Source organism: Elephas maximus, chromosome 1 (assembly GCF_024166365.1).
Source record: "Elephas maximus indicus isolate mEleMax1 chromosome 1, mEleMax1 primary haplotype, whole genome shotgun sequence".
NCBI lineage: Eukaryota > Metazoa > Chordata > Mammalia > Proboscidea > Elephantidae > Elephas > Elephas maximus.
This window is the reverse complement of record NC_064819.1, coordinates 222,408,051-222,421,833: the sequence shown is the minus strand read 5'-3', so window position 1 is coordinate 222,421,833 and position 13,783 is coordinate 222,408,051. Positions and strand designations below refer to the sequence as shown.

At 41.5% G+C, this 13,783-nt stretch overlaps 1 protein-coding gene across 6 annotated transcripts in view; it reads right to left on the bottom strand.

Moving 5' to 3' along the window:
* Positions 1–13,783, bottom strand: part of MTHFD1L (methylenetetrahydrofolate dehydrogenase (NADP+ dependent) 1 like) — a 232,870-nt gene that overhangs the window by 77,359 nt on the left and 141,728 nt on the right. For all 6 annotated transcript variants that reach the window (XR_007519593.1, XM_049903523.1, XM_049903513.1 and 3 more), the window contains exons 21-24: positions 9,613–9,752; positions 5,105–5,146; positions 3,462–3,562; positions 2,763–2,940 (exon numbers count right to left, since the gene is read on the bottom strand). Coding sequence is in view for 5 of the 6 variants with exons in the window: in XM_049903523.1 (XP_049759480.1) it covers positions 2,763–2,940; positions 3,462–3,562; positions 5,105–5,146; positions 9,613–9,752 (461 nt within the window). In the remaining variant the exon portion in view is untranslated. The remainder of the gene's footprint in view (positions 1–2,762; positions 2,941–3,461; positions 3,563–5,104; positions 5,147–9,612; positions 9,753–13,783) is intronic.

Below are 13,783 nucleotides of genomic sequence, written 5' to 3'. Positions count from 1 at the left end.
GTACTTTTTTCTGGGTAGAGTGATCCTACACCTACTAAGCTGCCTAGCACCAAAAGGTCAGACGTGGGGGAAAAGAAAGAAGTGGAGAAGAAGGGCTTCAAAAAACTATTATCTAGTCCATAAAGTTTCATCAGCACTGAATTTGCAAGAAATCAGGAAAAAAAAAAAAAGGTTTGAGTTCTATTGCTCGCTGCACCAACTAACCCAGGTTTCTATGTAGTTACGAGACAAGACTGTGAATGGCCTTATTTTGTCTAAAACCATCTTGCCAGTGTGAGGAAAGAGAAATTAGTAAGACAGTACAAAGTGAGCCAGAAGCAACCGTTGCTTTCTCATAAACTGCCATGTTCGTGAATCTGCTGAGAGGCTGATTCTACAATAAGGAATTACATACCTCAAATTTAATTTCTGTGTTATAAGGGAGAAGAGTACACTGGGAAAGGAGGCAGAAATCCCAGCGTTTAGGCCACCTACCCAACATAGTACTGTAGAGCACATTATTATAAATGTTTACCCCCTTCATGGAGAGCAGACATTTTAACAGCACTATCTCTGTGAAGAATGGGGCTTCGGAAAAAAACCATGCAGATATCGGTGAAAAGGAAGAGAGTCTATCTTAGGGTTAGTGCCTCTCTGAGGCTGCCTACCTCAGCAGCAATTCTTCTACTTACTGACCTTCTTTTCACCTGGGATGGTTTCCTTGAAAATAGTCCCACTTTGTGAAACCATTCATTAAAAAACCTACTTTAAACAAACAAACAAAAAACCCACTTTTGCCACTCAAATCAGGGTGGTTGAGATCAGAGAGTGAGGGTCTGAGGTACTCATGGCAGGATATGGAGGGTGATTTTCCTGACAGTGTTTGGGTAGAACATCCATGGGCGGGGCCTGGTGGTGTAGACACCCAGCTGGCCAGGCTTCTTGGGGAATTTCAAGGCACGAGAACACAGCACCACCTCAGCTAGCCACCGTCTGACATGCCAACCACAGGGTTACATCTATTTGATGCTTAACATCTCCAGCGTCAAAGAACTCGCAACTTCCAATTAGAACGTTTTACCTTATGCTGAGCCCATCCTTTAGGGTCGCTAGGAGTCAGAATTGACTTGACGGCAGTGGTTGGTCCTTATTGATCTTGACCACCTCTGTGGTAACCCAGGACATTCTAGTCTTTCTTTCATAAAATGACCTTTCATCATGACAACGCATTTCTGGGCTAAATGTACCAATTCATTCCTTATGTTACTCATTCCATAAGCATTACTGAGTTCCCACCAGGTCCCTCAGTCCCAGCTCACTTGGTGTGGATTCTGGGCCCCTCAACATCATTGTCATCCTTCCTCTCAGGCGTGTCACTTTGTCACTGCCCCTTGGAGCGGTATTTTCCTCTCCCCTGCCATACATGCTTTTGGAATCAGTAATGAGCTCTGAAACACAGAGCTGGGCAATGACTTCTGTTATTCCAGTTGCTCTCTCAGCTCTGCCTCTTTCTAGCTATGGGACAGTGGGCAGGTTACTCAATTTCTTTGTGCCTTGGTTTTCTTATCTGTAAAGTGGGGGAATAACAACAGTCCTACTTCAACAGGGGCGTTAAGATTAAATAAGCTAATATATGCAAAGTGCCCATAGTCATGGCACCACGAAAGCCCTCCATAAGTGGGAGCCTTAACAGCAAGGTTACCAACATGCTCTTGTTGATGAAGCGCTAGGCTTACAGATGATGCTACTGACTGATTCCATCTGAACAGGAAAGGAGAGTGGTATTACTGTAGATGACATCCCAGAGACAGACCAACGTAACTTGTGAGGGATGGAGGATCAGGAGTGGAAGCTCTCTATGTGAAGGCTGAGCACTCTGGGGGTCATGGACTAGCTAGGAGGACAAGTCCATTGGCCAGAACTGGAGCCAAGAACGTCAGGATGGAGACGTCTGGGAGTGGGCCAGGATAAACAGTCTGAGAAGAGTGAGGTCCTGGGAAGTACAGATTTTCTGACTGAAGCCTCATCATCTAACATGTTTAAAAATATACTAGACATAGCTCAAGAAAACCACAATGAGGGAAAAGAGCCATAGCAGGGGTGGACAAGAAAAAAACCTCCCATGACTTTACATGACCTCTGAAAAGCCTAGTCCGATGCCACCCCTGAAAGTGTTAGCTGTTGAACCCTGTTCTTCAAAGTACCTCCTCCCTGAGTCTGTGATTTAGAAACAGAGTAGGGCTGCCAAGAGCACAGATATGGGACAAGGAGCTGGTGTTGTGCCCTCGGCAATCTGCCCTTGTCAAATGGCATTACCGTTTTCATCTTTAATTTCCTTAGCTTTCTTATCTGTAAAATGGGGGAATAACATCAGTCCTACCCAACAGAGATGCTGGGATTAAAGAAGTTAATATACGCAAAGCGCCCACAGGTATGGGACACCTCATAAGTGGAAGCCGTACAAGCAAGGTTATCATCACGCTCCTGTTGATGAAGCGTGGGGGGTAAGAATTATACCCACATCACAGGGTTGCTGTGACGACTAAAGAGACAATCCCACGTACGGCTCACAGCAATGACCTGGTACACAGCTGTTGTTGTTGTTAGGTGCCGTCGAGTCGGTTCCAACTCCTAGCAACCCTATATACAACAGAATGAGATGCTGTCTGGTCCTGAGCCATCCTCACAATCCTTGTTATGTTTGAGCCCATCGTACATAGCAAGGTTCAAGAAACATTAGTCGTCTTGTTGTCATGGCTGTTGCTGCTGTTGTTGAGTCTTACCTGGACGTCATATAAGAACTGGAACCGGCTTCTCTTACTCGCAGCTTCTCTCACGGCCCTCGCCAGTTTCACGGACCCTTTGCCACCAATTGACCAGTGGTGGCAGGGGACAGCATCGAAGGCCCCAGCCCGCTTTGCCAGCTCACACACCAAGTCGATCTCAGCACGGGTGTCGGTCCTGGTGATGGAAATGTTTGTGGTTTTGCATCTGTATTCATTTAGAGATGTTTTTAAAGAAAGACTAATCGTTTATATAGGACTTTGCTCCCTAACGCTGAATATATTTTCAGTATCAAATGTGGTTACACCATGTTTAAATAAATCAGACTTAAAGGAAATCATGGGGGGAAAAATCTTCTCAAACGACTCAAATATTTCAAGTTGTTAAGGGTTTTATCGAGAAAATTCCGTAACATATCCCTTTGATCATCCACAGTCTTCCGACAGAAAAGCTGGGTGGAATTTTATAAAAAACAACCAAAAAACCAAGGAAACACTAACTCATTATATAGATTTCATTTCCCTAAGAACTTTTCTGCTAAAATGAAACCAAACCAAACCAAACCAACATGCAGAGAGAGCTGAGTATTTCTGTATACTTTTCTACGAAGCACATAAAACAAGCAGCCTCAAGACACGAATTGAGTTCCCAGGGTGGCCAGCAATAGCACGGCATTTAAAGCAGGAGGCTAAACTTACCTGAAGATGTTCACAGCCACTACAACAGGTACCCCAAAGAGCTGAGCAATCTGAATTTGCTTCTGGAGGTTACAGCAGCCATCTGCCACCAGCTGAATGTTCTGTAAGAAAACCAGATCCCAGGATATAGTCTCCCATGAACCTGCCAAGCTCAACTGGCAGGGCTACTCTGGCAGGTTCTACTCCCATATTTGCTCTTTTTATTGTCCTAGAAGCTTTTTAAAACCAAACCAAACCAGTTTTGCTGTCAATTCAACCCCTACTCATGGTGACCCGACATGGGCCGGAGTAGAACTGTACACCATGAGGTCTCCAGTGGCTGATTTTTGGGAGAAACCACCAGGCCTTTCTTGTGATGTACCATTTCGCACCATCCAAGGATCCCAGAAGCTTTTTAAGAAGACCATGAGTCACTTTTTCCTCCAAGAAAGATGGTAGCAGATAGAGGAGGTTCATTTTCAGAATAATTTGGTGAGTTAAATGGGTCCACAGGAAGCTGTTTCTGCTGCTGACGGGCTGCCAGGCCGTAAGCCCCGGGCCTACACTCTGCAGGATGGTGAATAGAAGGCACTCAGCCCCAAGATGGGGAGGAGGGCTGTCCAGGTCCTCCCTGCTCAAACCCCTGGTGTCACCTGTAGGAGCTAACAGGGTTCTGTTGCCAGGAAATCAAAGTCTGTTTACATTAAAGAGTAAAGAATCAAATAACTCTAAGTCAAAGCCTATTGTGCAATCTCCAAAATGCAACTTTTTCCATATTAAAAAGCCACATGGGTATAAGCATCATATTTGTGTCTGCCCTGGAGCCCACGTGCTCCTGCTCTGCTGGCTGCCCTGGGGGTCGGGAATGGGAGATAAAATTAAGAGTTAAAGGAATGGATTTTATCCACTCCTCTGACCTGGGTGGCACAAATGGTTTGCCTCTGTCTACTAGCCTAAAAGTTGGCAGTTTAAACCCATCTAGTAGTTCTGCAGAAGAAATGCCTGGGGATGTTTCTGTAAAGATTAAAAACTAAAAACAAAACTCATTGCTGTCGAGTTGATGCCAACTCATGGCGACCCCATGTGTTACAGGGCAAAACCGCTTCATAGGGTTTTCCTAGCTGTGACCTTTATGGAAGCAGGTCACCAGGGCTTTCTTCCATGGGTCCTGCTGGGTGAGTTTGAACTGCCAACCTTTAAGTTAGTCTACCCACTGCCATCGAGTCGATTCCAACTCATAGCAACCCTACAGGACAGAGTAGAACTGCACCACAGGATTTCCAAGGAATGGCTGGTGGATTCAAACTGCCGACCTTTGGTTAGCAGCCGAGCCCTTCGCCACTGCGCACCAGGGCTCCTTTCAGTTAGTAGATGAGCACAAACTGTTCACACCACCCAGAGAGCTTCCCTAGGGAGTAGAGGTTTACTCTGTAACACATGGGGTTGCCATGCGTTTGAATCAACTCAGTGGCAATGAGTTAGTTTTATTATTATTATTTTTTTGGTTCTGACCTATTTCCTCTTGGATTATTAGAAAAACACTTCTCTAAGAGGCCACCACTGGCCAAGTGCTCATTCTCTGATTGAGTTTCACTTCCAAGCCAATGATGAACTGGATTCAAATGATTCTTTCTTTGCATAGGAGTTGAAACCATCACTCTTACCTCCTCTGTATATTCTTTCTTAAGAGGGACGCCAGCAGTTACCTGAAATAAGAAGAGACAAACATCAAGAATAATCCCATAAAAATATTTATTCCAACTGATAAAGATCCGAAAGAAAAAATAATCATGGTTGCTTTTTGTGAAGGCAGCCCCACACTTTGTGCTTTTAAGCAAATAGCCGCAACCCTGCCTGAAGAAGCTTTAAAAAAAATACTGATATCTGGGCTCCACACCAGACCAATTAAATGGGGATTTCTGAGAGTGAGACTCAGGGTCGGTAATATTTAAAAACTCCCCAGGTGATTATAATTTGAGCCAGTGTTGAGAACTCAACTTTTGTTCTGTTGCTCATCATCCTAACATAAAATGGAACTCATAATTAATACCTGATTTATACCGAGTGCATCATCATACTAAGTCAACTCTAAATCATTCTAAAGTAATTGCCATTGCTTTTTAAAAAAAAAAAAAAAAAAATTTGTGCCTAGTTTCTCAGAACAACACTATGGGGTTGGAGGACAGTTTACAGATGAGGAAACCAAGGTTGAGAGAAGGTGGGTGTCTTGCCCAAGGTTACATATCACACGACAGGCAGAACGGGGGCTTGAATATTATTCGGTTCTGGAACCCAGCTTTAGCAGCTTTCCACCTTTCTGCATTGCTTCCGTCTGTAGCCTGTTGCTGGTTTGGTGAGAAAGAACAGGGAACATTTTGATTCACCTCAGACATGGTGACTTTCCTCTGAGCAGAAGAGACCCTGGGAATACTGGAAATCCTTAGAAAAGAAGTCACTTCTGTGACAGAATTGCTCTTTGATTGTGTGTGGGAACATGACAAAGTATTTTCATAGGTATTTTCAGCAGTAGTGTAGAATAAATCACTGAGTGAACCTTTAAATTGAAATAACTAAAATGCCAGATTAAAAAAAAATTTTTTTTAAGCATTGCTGTGCTTGCACACAGGCAAAGTTCTGCAGAATCCAAAATTAAGCAAAAGCCGGAAGAACTGGCTGTAACCAAGTACCAAAGAGTAGTGGGGATGAAGTCAAAAGTTGGTTCTCTAAAAGGCTAACAAAATTGACAAACCTCCGGTGAGATTAAAAAGAAATGAGAAATGAAAAAAATTACAACTATAAATACTGCAGATATTATAGATTTGTTCCTATGAACTTTATGGAATAAACTGTAAACTTTTATTAAAATACATTTAAAAAGACCTAAACCAATGAAGAGCTATCCCATGTCCTTAGAAAGTTATCAAATCTCCCCAATGTGATCTACAGATTTAATACCATTCCAATAAAAATCCTAAAGATTCTTTGGGGGAACTTGATGAGCTGAATCTAAGATACATATGGAAGCAACAGGATCAAAAATTGGCCAGGCACCTATAACTAGACCAAATGGAGGAGCTGGCTCTACCGGCTATCGGTGTAGCCCCCAAAGCAGACCCACTGCTGTCAAGACCATTCCGACTCATAACTACCTTATAGGGTTTCCAAGGCTGTAAATCTTTATGGAAGCAGACTGCTACTTCTTTCTCCCACGGAGTGGCTGGTGGGTTTGAACTACCAACCTTTTGGTTAGCAGCCGACCGCTTTAACCACTGTGCCACCAGGGGTCCTTCAATGTAGCATAGGCACAATTATATATAAATAGGCCAGTGAACTGAAGGGAGAACCCAGAAAGAGACCCATGCATGTATGGAGAATTGATTTATGACAGTGTAGGCTTTAAGACTGGGAAGAAAGAGGGACTTATTAAACGAGCAGTGCTGCACCAAATGCTTATTGGTATAGAAAAAATGAAATCAGGTCTGGCTGTTGAATCACACAGAAACTTCAGTAATTATGGGTTTGAAGAGCTAATTGTGAAGGGCATATCACTGAAATTTTAGATGACAATATAGAAGCATACCTGGATCCAAAAGTACAACACAATTATCCTTGTATTGCACCAAGAGTGGTTAGTACTTTGAAAGACAGGATATAAATTTAAAATGATTGTGGCTAAACTAGGCAAGTGCAAAGGTCACAAGATTTTCCACTGTATGAATTATGGAAAAAAATAAGCTGCATAAACATAGGAGGCAGTCATGGTTATTTGTGTAAAGATATCAAAAGGAAGTAGAAATTATAATGGGTCAAAAATATTAATACACAGTTGTTTCAAGTCAGAAGGAAAGACACTGGGATGGATAATATGGAATATAGGATTAAGAAGATAAAAGTTCATTTATTATTCAATTACTGGAAACATTTCCTGGATACAGACTATGCCAGGCACTAAGGATATAAAAGTTAATAAGAAATTGTCCGTAATCCAAGGAATGCAAGGCTGAGTAGGGAAGAAACAAAAACAGACATTTGTGAAGCAGTATGGCAGACAAGGCACCAGGGGAGCCCAGGAGAGGAATGCTGAGCTTGGCCAGCCTTCCTGGTCTTCCACTTTTACTACCTTCCACCCATATCTGTGCCTTCTAAGTCTGAGCCTTGTACGGTCCTCACTGGCATAGAACACCAAGACATCAAGTGAAGAGGTACAAAAAATTAAGGTAAGGGGAAAATTCAATCATTGTAAAGCTGAGCACAAACCTTAAGATGAAATGAAACAGGATTACAAGTCATGTGGAGAATTTTCACAGGACTGACAGCAGAGTCTGGAAAAACACTGGACTGGAAGTCAACAGACCTTGTGATACTAGTGAAGCAAGCTTATCCCTCTGCATCTGAGCAAATTTACCTTTATAAAGACTGAATCAGGCTGGACAATCTCCAAGGTCCATTCCAGTAGTAGGGTCTTTTGATTTTCTAATTTTCTGGATGTCAGGGCAGGAAAAAAGACTTTTATACAGGTAGAACTCCTCTCCTGACAATGGAAGTTGGTACGGAGATTCAAAGTCTAAAGGAATCTACCACCAATTATCAACTTAACTCTGAGAGAAAACTGTCTCTGAAGAAAGGCAAGAAGTGAGTGCAACAATACCTGGTGTTTTGAGCAAAATCAGAACCCAGGGATTTCCTAGCTTATAATATGTGTTTTATTGAAAAAATGGCAACATTTCAGGCTACTTGGCACTCCAGAAAATGTTTACTCTTCATTAATATTCAGCTTTGCCTGGTGGACAGAGTCGGGGTTTGGATGCGAAACCCGAGGCTCAGCCGCCAGCTCTGCTGATCGGTGACGCTGCTCAAGTCCCCTAGACCACCAAACCTCGGCTTCCTCCTCTGTAAAACGGCATGAAAATCGTCTCTGCCTCTCCTAGGACCCAGAATTGGTAGGATGATTGTAAAAAATGCACGTTAAGTGTTTCATAATGCCAAACCTGCTATTTATTCTTGGGAAAAAAAAGACCAAAAAAACAAAGCACCCCCTCCCCTGCCAAAAAGAGTTGCCACTGAGTCAATTCTGACTCAGGCTGACCCCATGTGTGTCCGAATAGAACTGTGCTCCATAGGGTTTTCAATAGCTGATTTTTCAGAAGCAGATTGCCAGGCCCTTCAGCCTAGTCTCTCAGTATGGAAACCTGCTCAGGATCACAGCAACACGAAGCCTCCCCTGGCCGACTCTGGGAAGACTCCAACTTCCAACCTTTGGGTCTCCAGCGCATCAACCATTTGTGCTTCCCAGGGACTCTGCTTATTATTCTTACTATGGACTAATTAATCATTGATTACATGACCTCTGTGCATACAGTATACCAATTAAAAGATCAAATGTGGCAGTTTATCTAATACATCAATAGTACAATGATAAAGAAACTTCAGATTATTTTATTTCAAAATGATTAACCAGCATAAAATTTCTTGAAATTCCTAAAAAAACAATAAACAAACTCACATCTTTTCTACAGAAAGAAAAAATTTCCTTTCAAATGTCTGTAAGTTCTCCAGACAACAAGGTAACTATCAATAAAAAAAAATAGTCTTTAAAAATGGAATCAGTTTCTATTCTACTGAATCAGTTAAAATAGAATTTGTATTTCCTAAGTAAAATTTTTAGAAACATGCCAATGAGATAAAGAGTTATGAAGCAAAATCATAATAAGCAGAAACAGAAGGAAAATAGTTTTAGGTGAAAACTGATGGGATGGAGCATCAGGGAACTGAGAAGCTGTCTGTACAAACGCCGAAAACCCTCAGCCATCAAAGCAGTCGCTAATCCTTATCTTCTTCATTCTGGAACGAGAGGCTCTCTCCTCCCATTACCATGTGGTTTTAAAATGTTGACCTGAGTTTCAGATATTAATCTTAAGACTGAAAGTGGTTACATTATGCTCCTTTCCAAAATATTGCTCAGAAATAACTATGTGGGTGTCACTATTTACCTGAACTTACTCAACTCTTGGGCCTTATGCTGATGATTCGTAGAAGAGCCCTTAGAGAAGAGAAATTCTAGGAAACGGTATAAATACTGACGCTGCTCAGCATGCATGAATGTTTCAAACACTCCATTCTGTTCTGTTTTAATTACACATCTCTTTATTAGGAAGGGAGGATGGGGACTTACGCTTGGCCCGCCCCCGTGCATCTTCAGAGCCCGCACCGTTGCCACCAGCACCACGACGTTGGGCACCAAGCCCGAAGCTCGGCACTTGATGTTGAAGAACTTCTCCATTCCAATGTCAGCGCCAAAGCCAGCTTCGGTTACTGCGGAGAATCAAGTTGGGAATGTGCTATTATCTTGTAAAGACAATAGTAGGTTTTGGCAGTCATTGTTATAACCATTTTTGTTATGGTTTGAGTTCAATGGGTAGCTTAAATTCCCCACTACTTCTAGGTTACCACACACTATGGCATCTAGTTCATATTCAAAGGTAAAGTGATCTTTCCATTGTTATTGAAATTGTTCTGCTTCATGTTGTTGTTGTTCACGTTCCTGGAGTTGGCCCCCAACTCTTGGCAAAGCCACGCACAACAGAAGGAAACGCTAACTAGTCCTGTGCCATTCCCATGACCAGATCATTGTGATCCGTAGGGTTTTCACTGGCTGATTTTTGGAAGTAGATCACCAGGCCATTCTTCCTTGTCCATCTTAGTCTGAAAGTTCTGCTGAAACTTGTTCAGCATCATAGCAACATGCGAGCTTCCACGGACAGGTGGTGGCTATGCATGAGGTGCACTGGCTGAGAATCAAACCATGCAGGTCTCACACATGGAAGGGGAGAATTCCACCACTGAACCACCACTACCCCTCGTTCTACTTCATTACCATTATTATTATTATTCATTGCCATTGAGTCGATTCTGACTCATAGCAATCCTATAGGATAGGGTAGAACTGCCCCAGAGTTTCCAAGGAGTGCCTGGTGGATTCGAACTGCCAATCATTTCGTTAGCAGCTGTAGCACTTAACCACTACACCACCAGGGTTTACTACCTCATTACATTTCCTAAAAACATAGTTCTCTATTTTGCTTCCCACCACCATGCCCTAAGGAGTCATTGCAAGGGCTGCGATTTTTCACAAAGCTTTTCTTAATAGAGATAAATTATACACAGTTCCTAGGCTACCAACATCTGACCTACATAAACCTGTAGTTATGAACCAACCCCCAGCCCCCGGTAAAGCCTACTATATTAAAATTTGAGGTACATACAATGATTTGTAATAATAAATTGGCGTCACTTTGCACTGTGCATCAAAACATTATTATTATTACTGTGTTATTATGTTAAAGACGTTTTAGTGTATCTGGAAATGTTTCTTTAACATTTTTTATGCATAGAAAGGTACACTATATACTATACACTAAGACAAACATTTGACTAACTGATGTTAGATTTGAACCATACCCAACTGTTCCAACTCACGTACAAATTCAACTTAAACACAGACAGGAATGGACCTTGGTAGTAATCCAGGGACTGCCTGTGTGTCATTTTCAATCAGGGTCCAAACTGTATCAAAGGACACAGACAGTATGTTACAAAAGAAGATACTTTGTTACTCTTTATGACCTATGTAGAATGATTTAGTTTAGTGCCACCTGGTCATTTCTATTGATTGGCAAGTTAGTTGATTAGCTGAAGGACCATCAGGCTTGTTACAAGATAGCATCTCCATAATTAGACAGTACACTTACCTCAACTTTGTCCCTACCCTGCCATGTTAAAAACGTTACTGTGACAAGTGAACAGATTTTGTTTGTTAGATTCCGAGTCATAGTGACCCCATGTGTCAGAGTAGAACTTCCCCACGGGGTTTTGTAAGCTGTAAATCTTTACAGGTAATCTATCACCTGTACATAGACCAAGAGGCAGTTGTTCGAACAGAACAAAGGTATACTGCATGGTTTAAAATCAGGAAAGGTGTGCATAAGGGTTGCATCCTTTCACCACATTTATTCAATCAGTACGCTGAGCAAATACCTGAGAAGCTTCAAATAATCTATATGAAGAAGAACAGGGCATCAGGATTGGAGGCAGACTTATTCACAACCTGCAATGTGCAGATGACACAACCTTGCTTGCTGAAAGCAAAGAGGACTTGAAGCACTTACTGATGAAGATAAAAGACTACAGCCTTCACTACGGATTACACTTCAACATAAAGAAAACAAAATCCTCACAACTAGACAAATAAGCAGCATCCACTAAGGTGAGCCTAAGCCAAGCCATGATATTTTCAATGACCCCATATGAATATGCAAGTTGAACAATGAATAATGAAGACTGAAGAAGAATTGATACCTTTGAATTATAGTGTTGGCAAAGAATATCAAATATACCATGGACTGCCAGAGGAACAAACAAATCTGTCTTGGAAGAAGTACAGCTGAGCGCCCCTTGGAAGCGAGGATGGTGAGACTTCGTCTGACATAGTTTGGACACGTTATCAGGAGGGACCAGTCCCTAAAGAAGGATATCATGCTTGGTAAAGGGTCAACAAAAAAGAGGGAGACCTTCAGCGAAACGGATTGACACAGTGGCTGCAAAAAAGGGCTCAAACATAGTAATGACTGTGAGGATGGTGCAGGACCAGGCAGTGTTTTATTTTGTTGTACACAGGGTCACTGTAAGTCAGAACCAACTCAAGAGCACCTAATAACAACAACAATCTAACGGGAGCAGACTGCCAGGTATTTCTCCCATGGAGCTGCTGGGTGGGTTCAAACCATCAACGTTGGTTAGCAGCTGAGCGTTTAACCATTGCTTCACCAAGGCTCTTAGTAGCGAGAATACCTAACAATGCCTTTCAAGACGATGCTATGAACACTGGGTCAGTAGCATCATCCTCTTATCTAAAGAAGAGCTGTAGGACCTGGGAACTTATTATCAGACCTGCGGAATCAGAATCAGCGCTTTAACAAGATCCCCAGGTGAGATGAAGCGTATTAAAATTTGAGAAGCACATTACTCCAGGAAAGAAATACTATTAATGCAATAAAAAGTAAATATTTATAAGATATGCATTATATACTGGCAGTATAGCCAAGGGTATGATTTATGGCAGAGTTGGGAATTGTCAGTAAAGAAATTTACTAATATATAAATCAAAAACATTTAAAATGTGAACAAATGAAGATAACTGTCCCTGGCATTCAATGGATACATACATTTTAACAAGAATTAAGGATATAAAAAAGTAAAATTTCACACATAATTTCAAACCCTGAATATTATTAATTGGTTGCTCTAATGCTTCATGGATTTCTTTTAATACTTCATATGCCTTTACAACTTTAGGGGAAATTTTGCAGCCTGCTCCTTTCCTTTAAAATTATCAAAGAATTTTCTCACTGTACTTGTTCTGCAAAATTTCACAATTTATGATTATAAAGGACAGCTTATAATTTTGTTCAGTTTATGTACCAAGATTTGCAAAGTTGTTCTCCCTATTATTGGACATTTGGGTTGTTTCCAATATAAATAATGCTGCATTGAAAATATCTGTGCATATGATCTTTAACCTCTTTCAAATTACATTCTTGGAATAAATTCCCTAGAGCGAGGACATGGAGCCAGGGAATATAAAAAAGTTTGATGACTGTTGATAATGCTTTTGACAAATTAAAAGATATTTTCTTTTAGAAACACTCAGTTTGGAATGAATATAGCTACAAACCATTTGATCCTTCATTATGTTTTCTTTGAAGAAACTATGTAGCAGAACTATTTAAAGAAGTAAAAGATATTCCTCTTTATGCAGTATTGAGGCGAATTCTATCAATTTCATTGTTGTTGTTAGGTGCTGCCAACTCACAGTAAACCCATGTGATAGAGTAGAACTGCCCCATAGAGTTTTCTGGGCTGTAATCTTTTTATTTATTTATTTATATTGTTCTTCAGATGAAGGTTTACAGAACTAGTTTTTCATTTAATGGTTAATATACATGTTGTTTTCTGACATTAACAACCCCACAACATGTCAACACTCTCCGTTCTTGAACTTGGGTTCCCTGTTACCAGCTTTCCTGTTCTCTCCTGCCTTCTAGTCCTTGGCCCCTGGGGTGGTGTGCCCCTTGAGTCTTATTTTTTTCCAAGGGCCTGTCCAATCTTTGGCTGAAGGGTGAACCTCAGGAGTAACTTTATTACTGAGCTTAAATGGTGTCCAGGGGCCATACTCTCAGGGTTTCTCCAGTCTCTGTCAGGCCAAGTCTGGTCTTTCTTTTTGAGTTAGAATTTTGTTCTACATTTTTCTCTAGCTCTGTCTGGGACCCTCTATTACGATCCTTGTC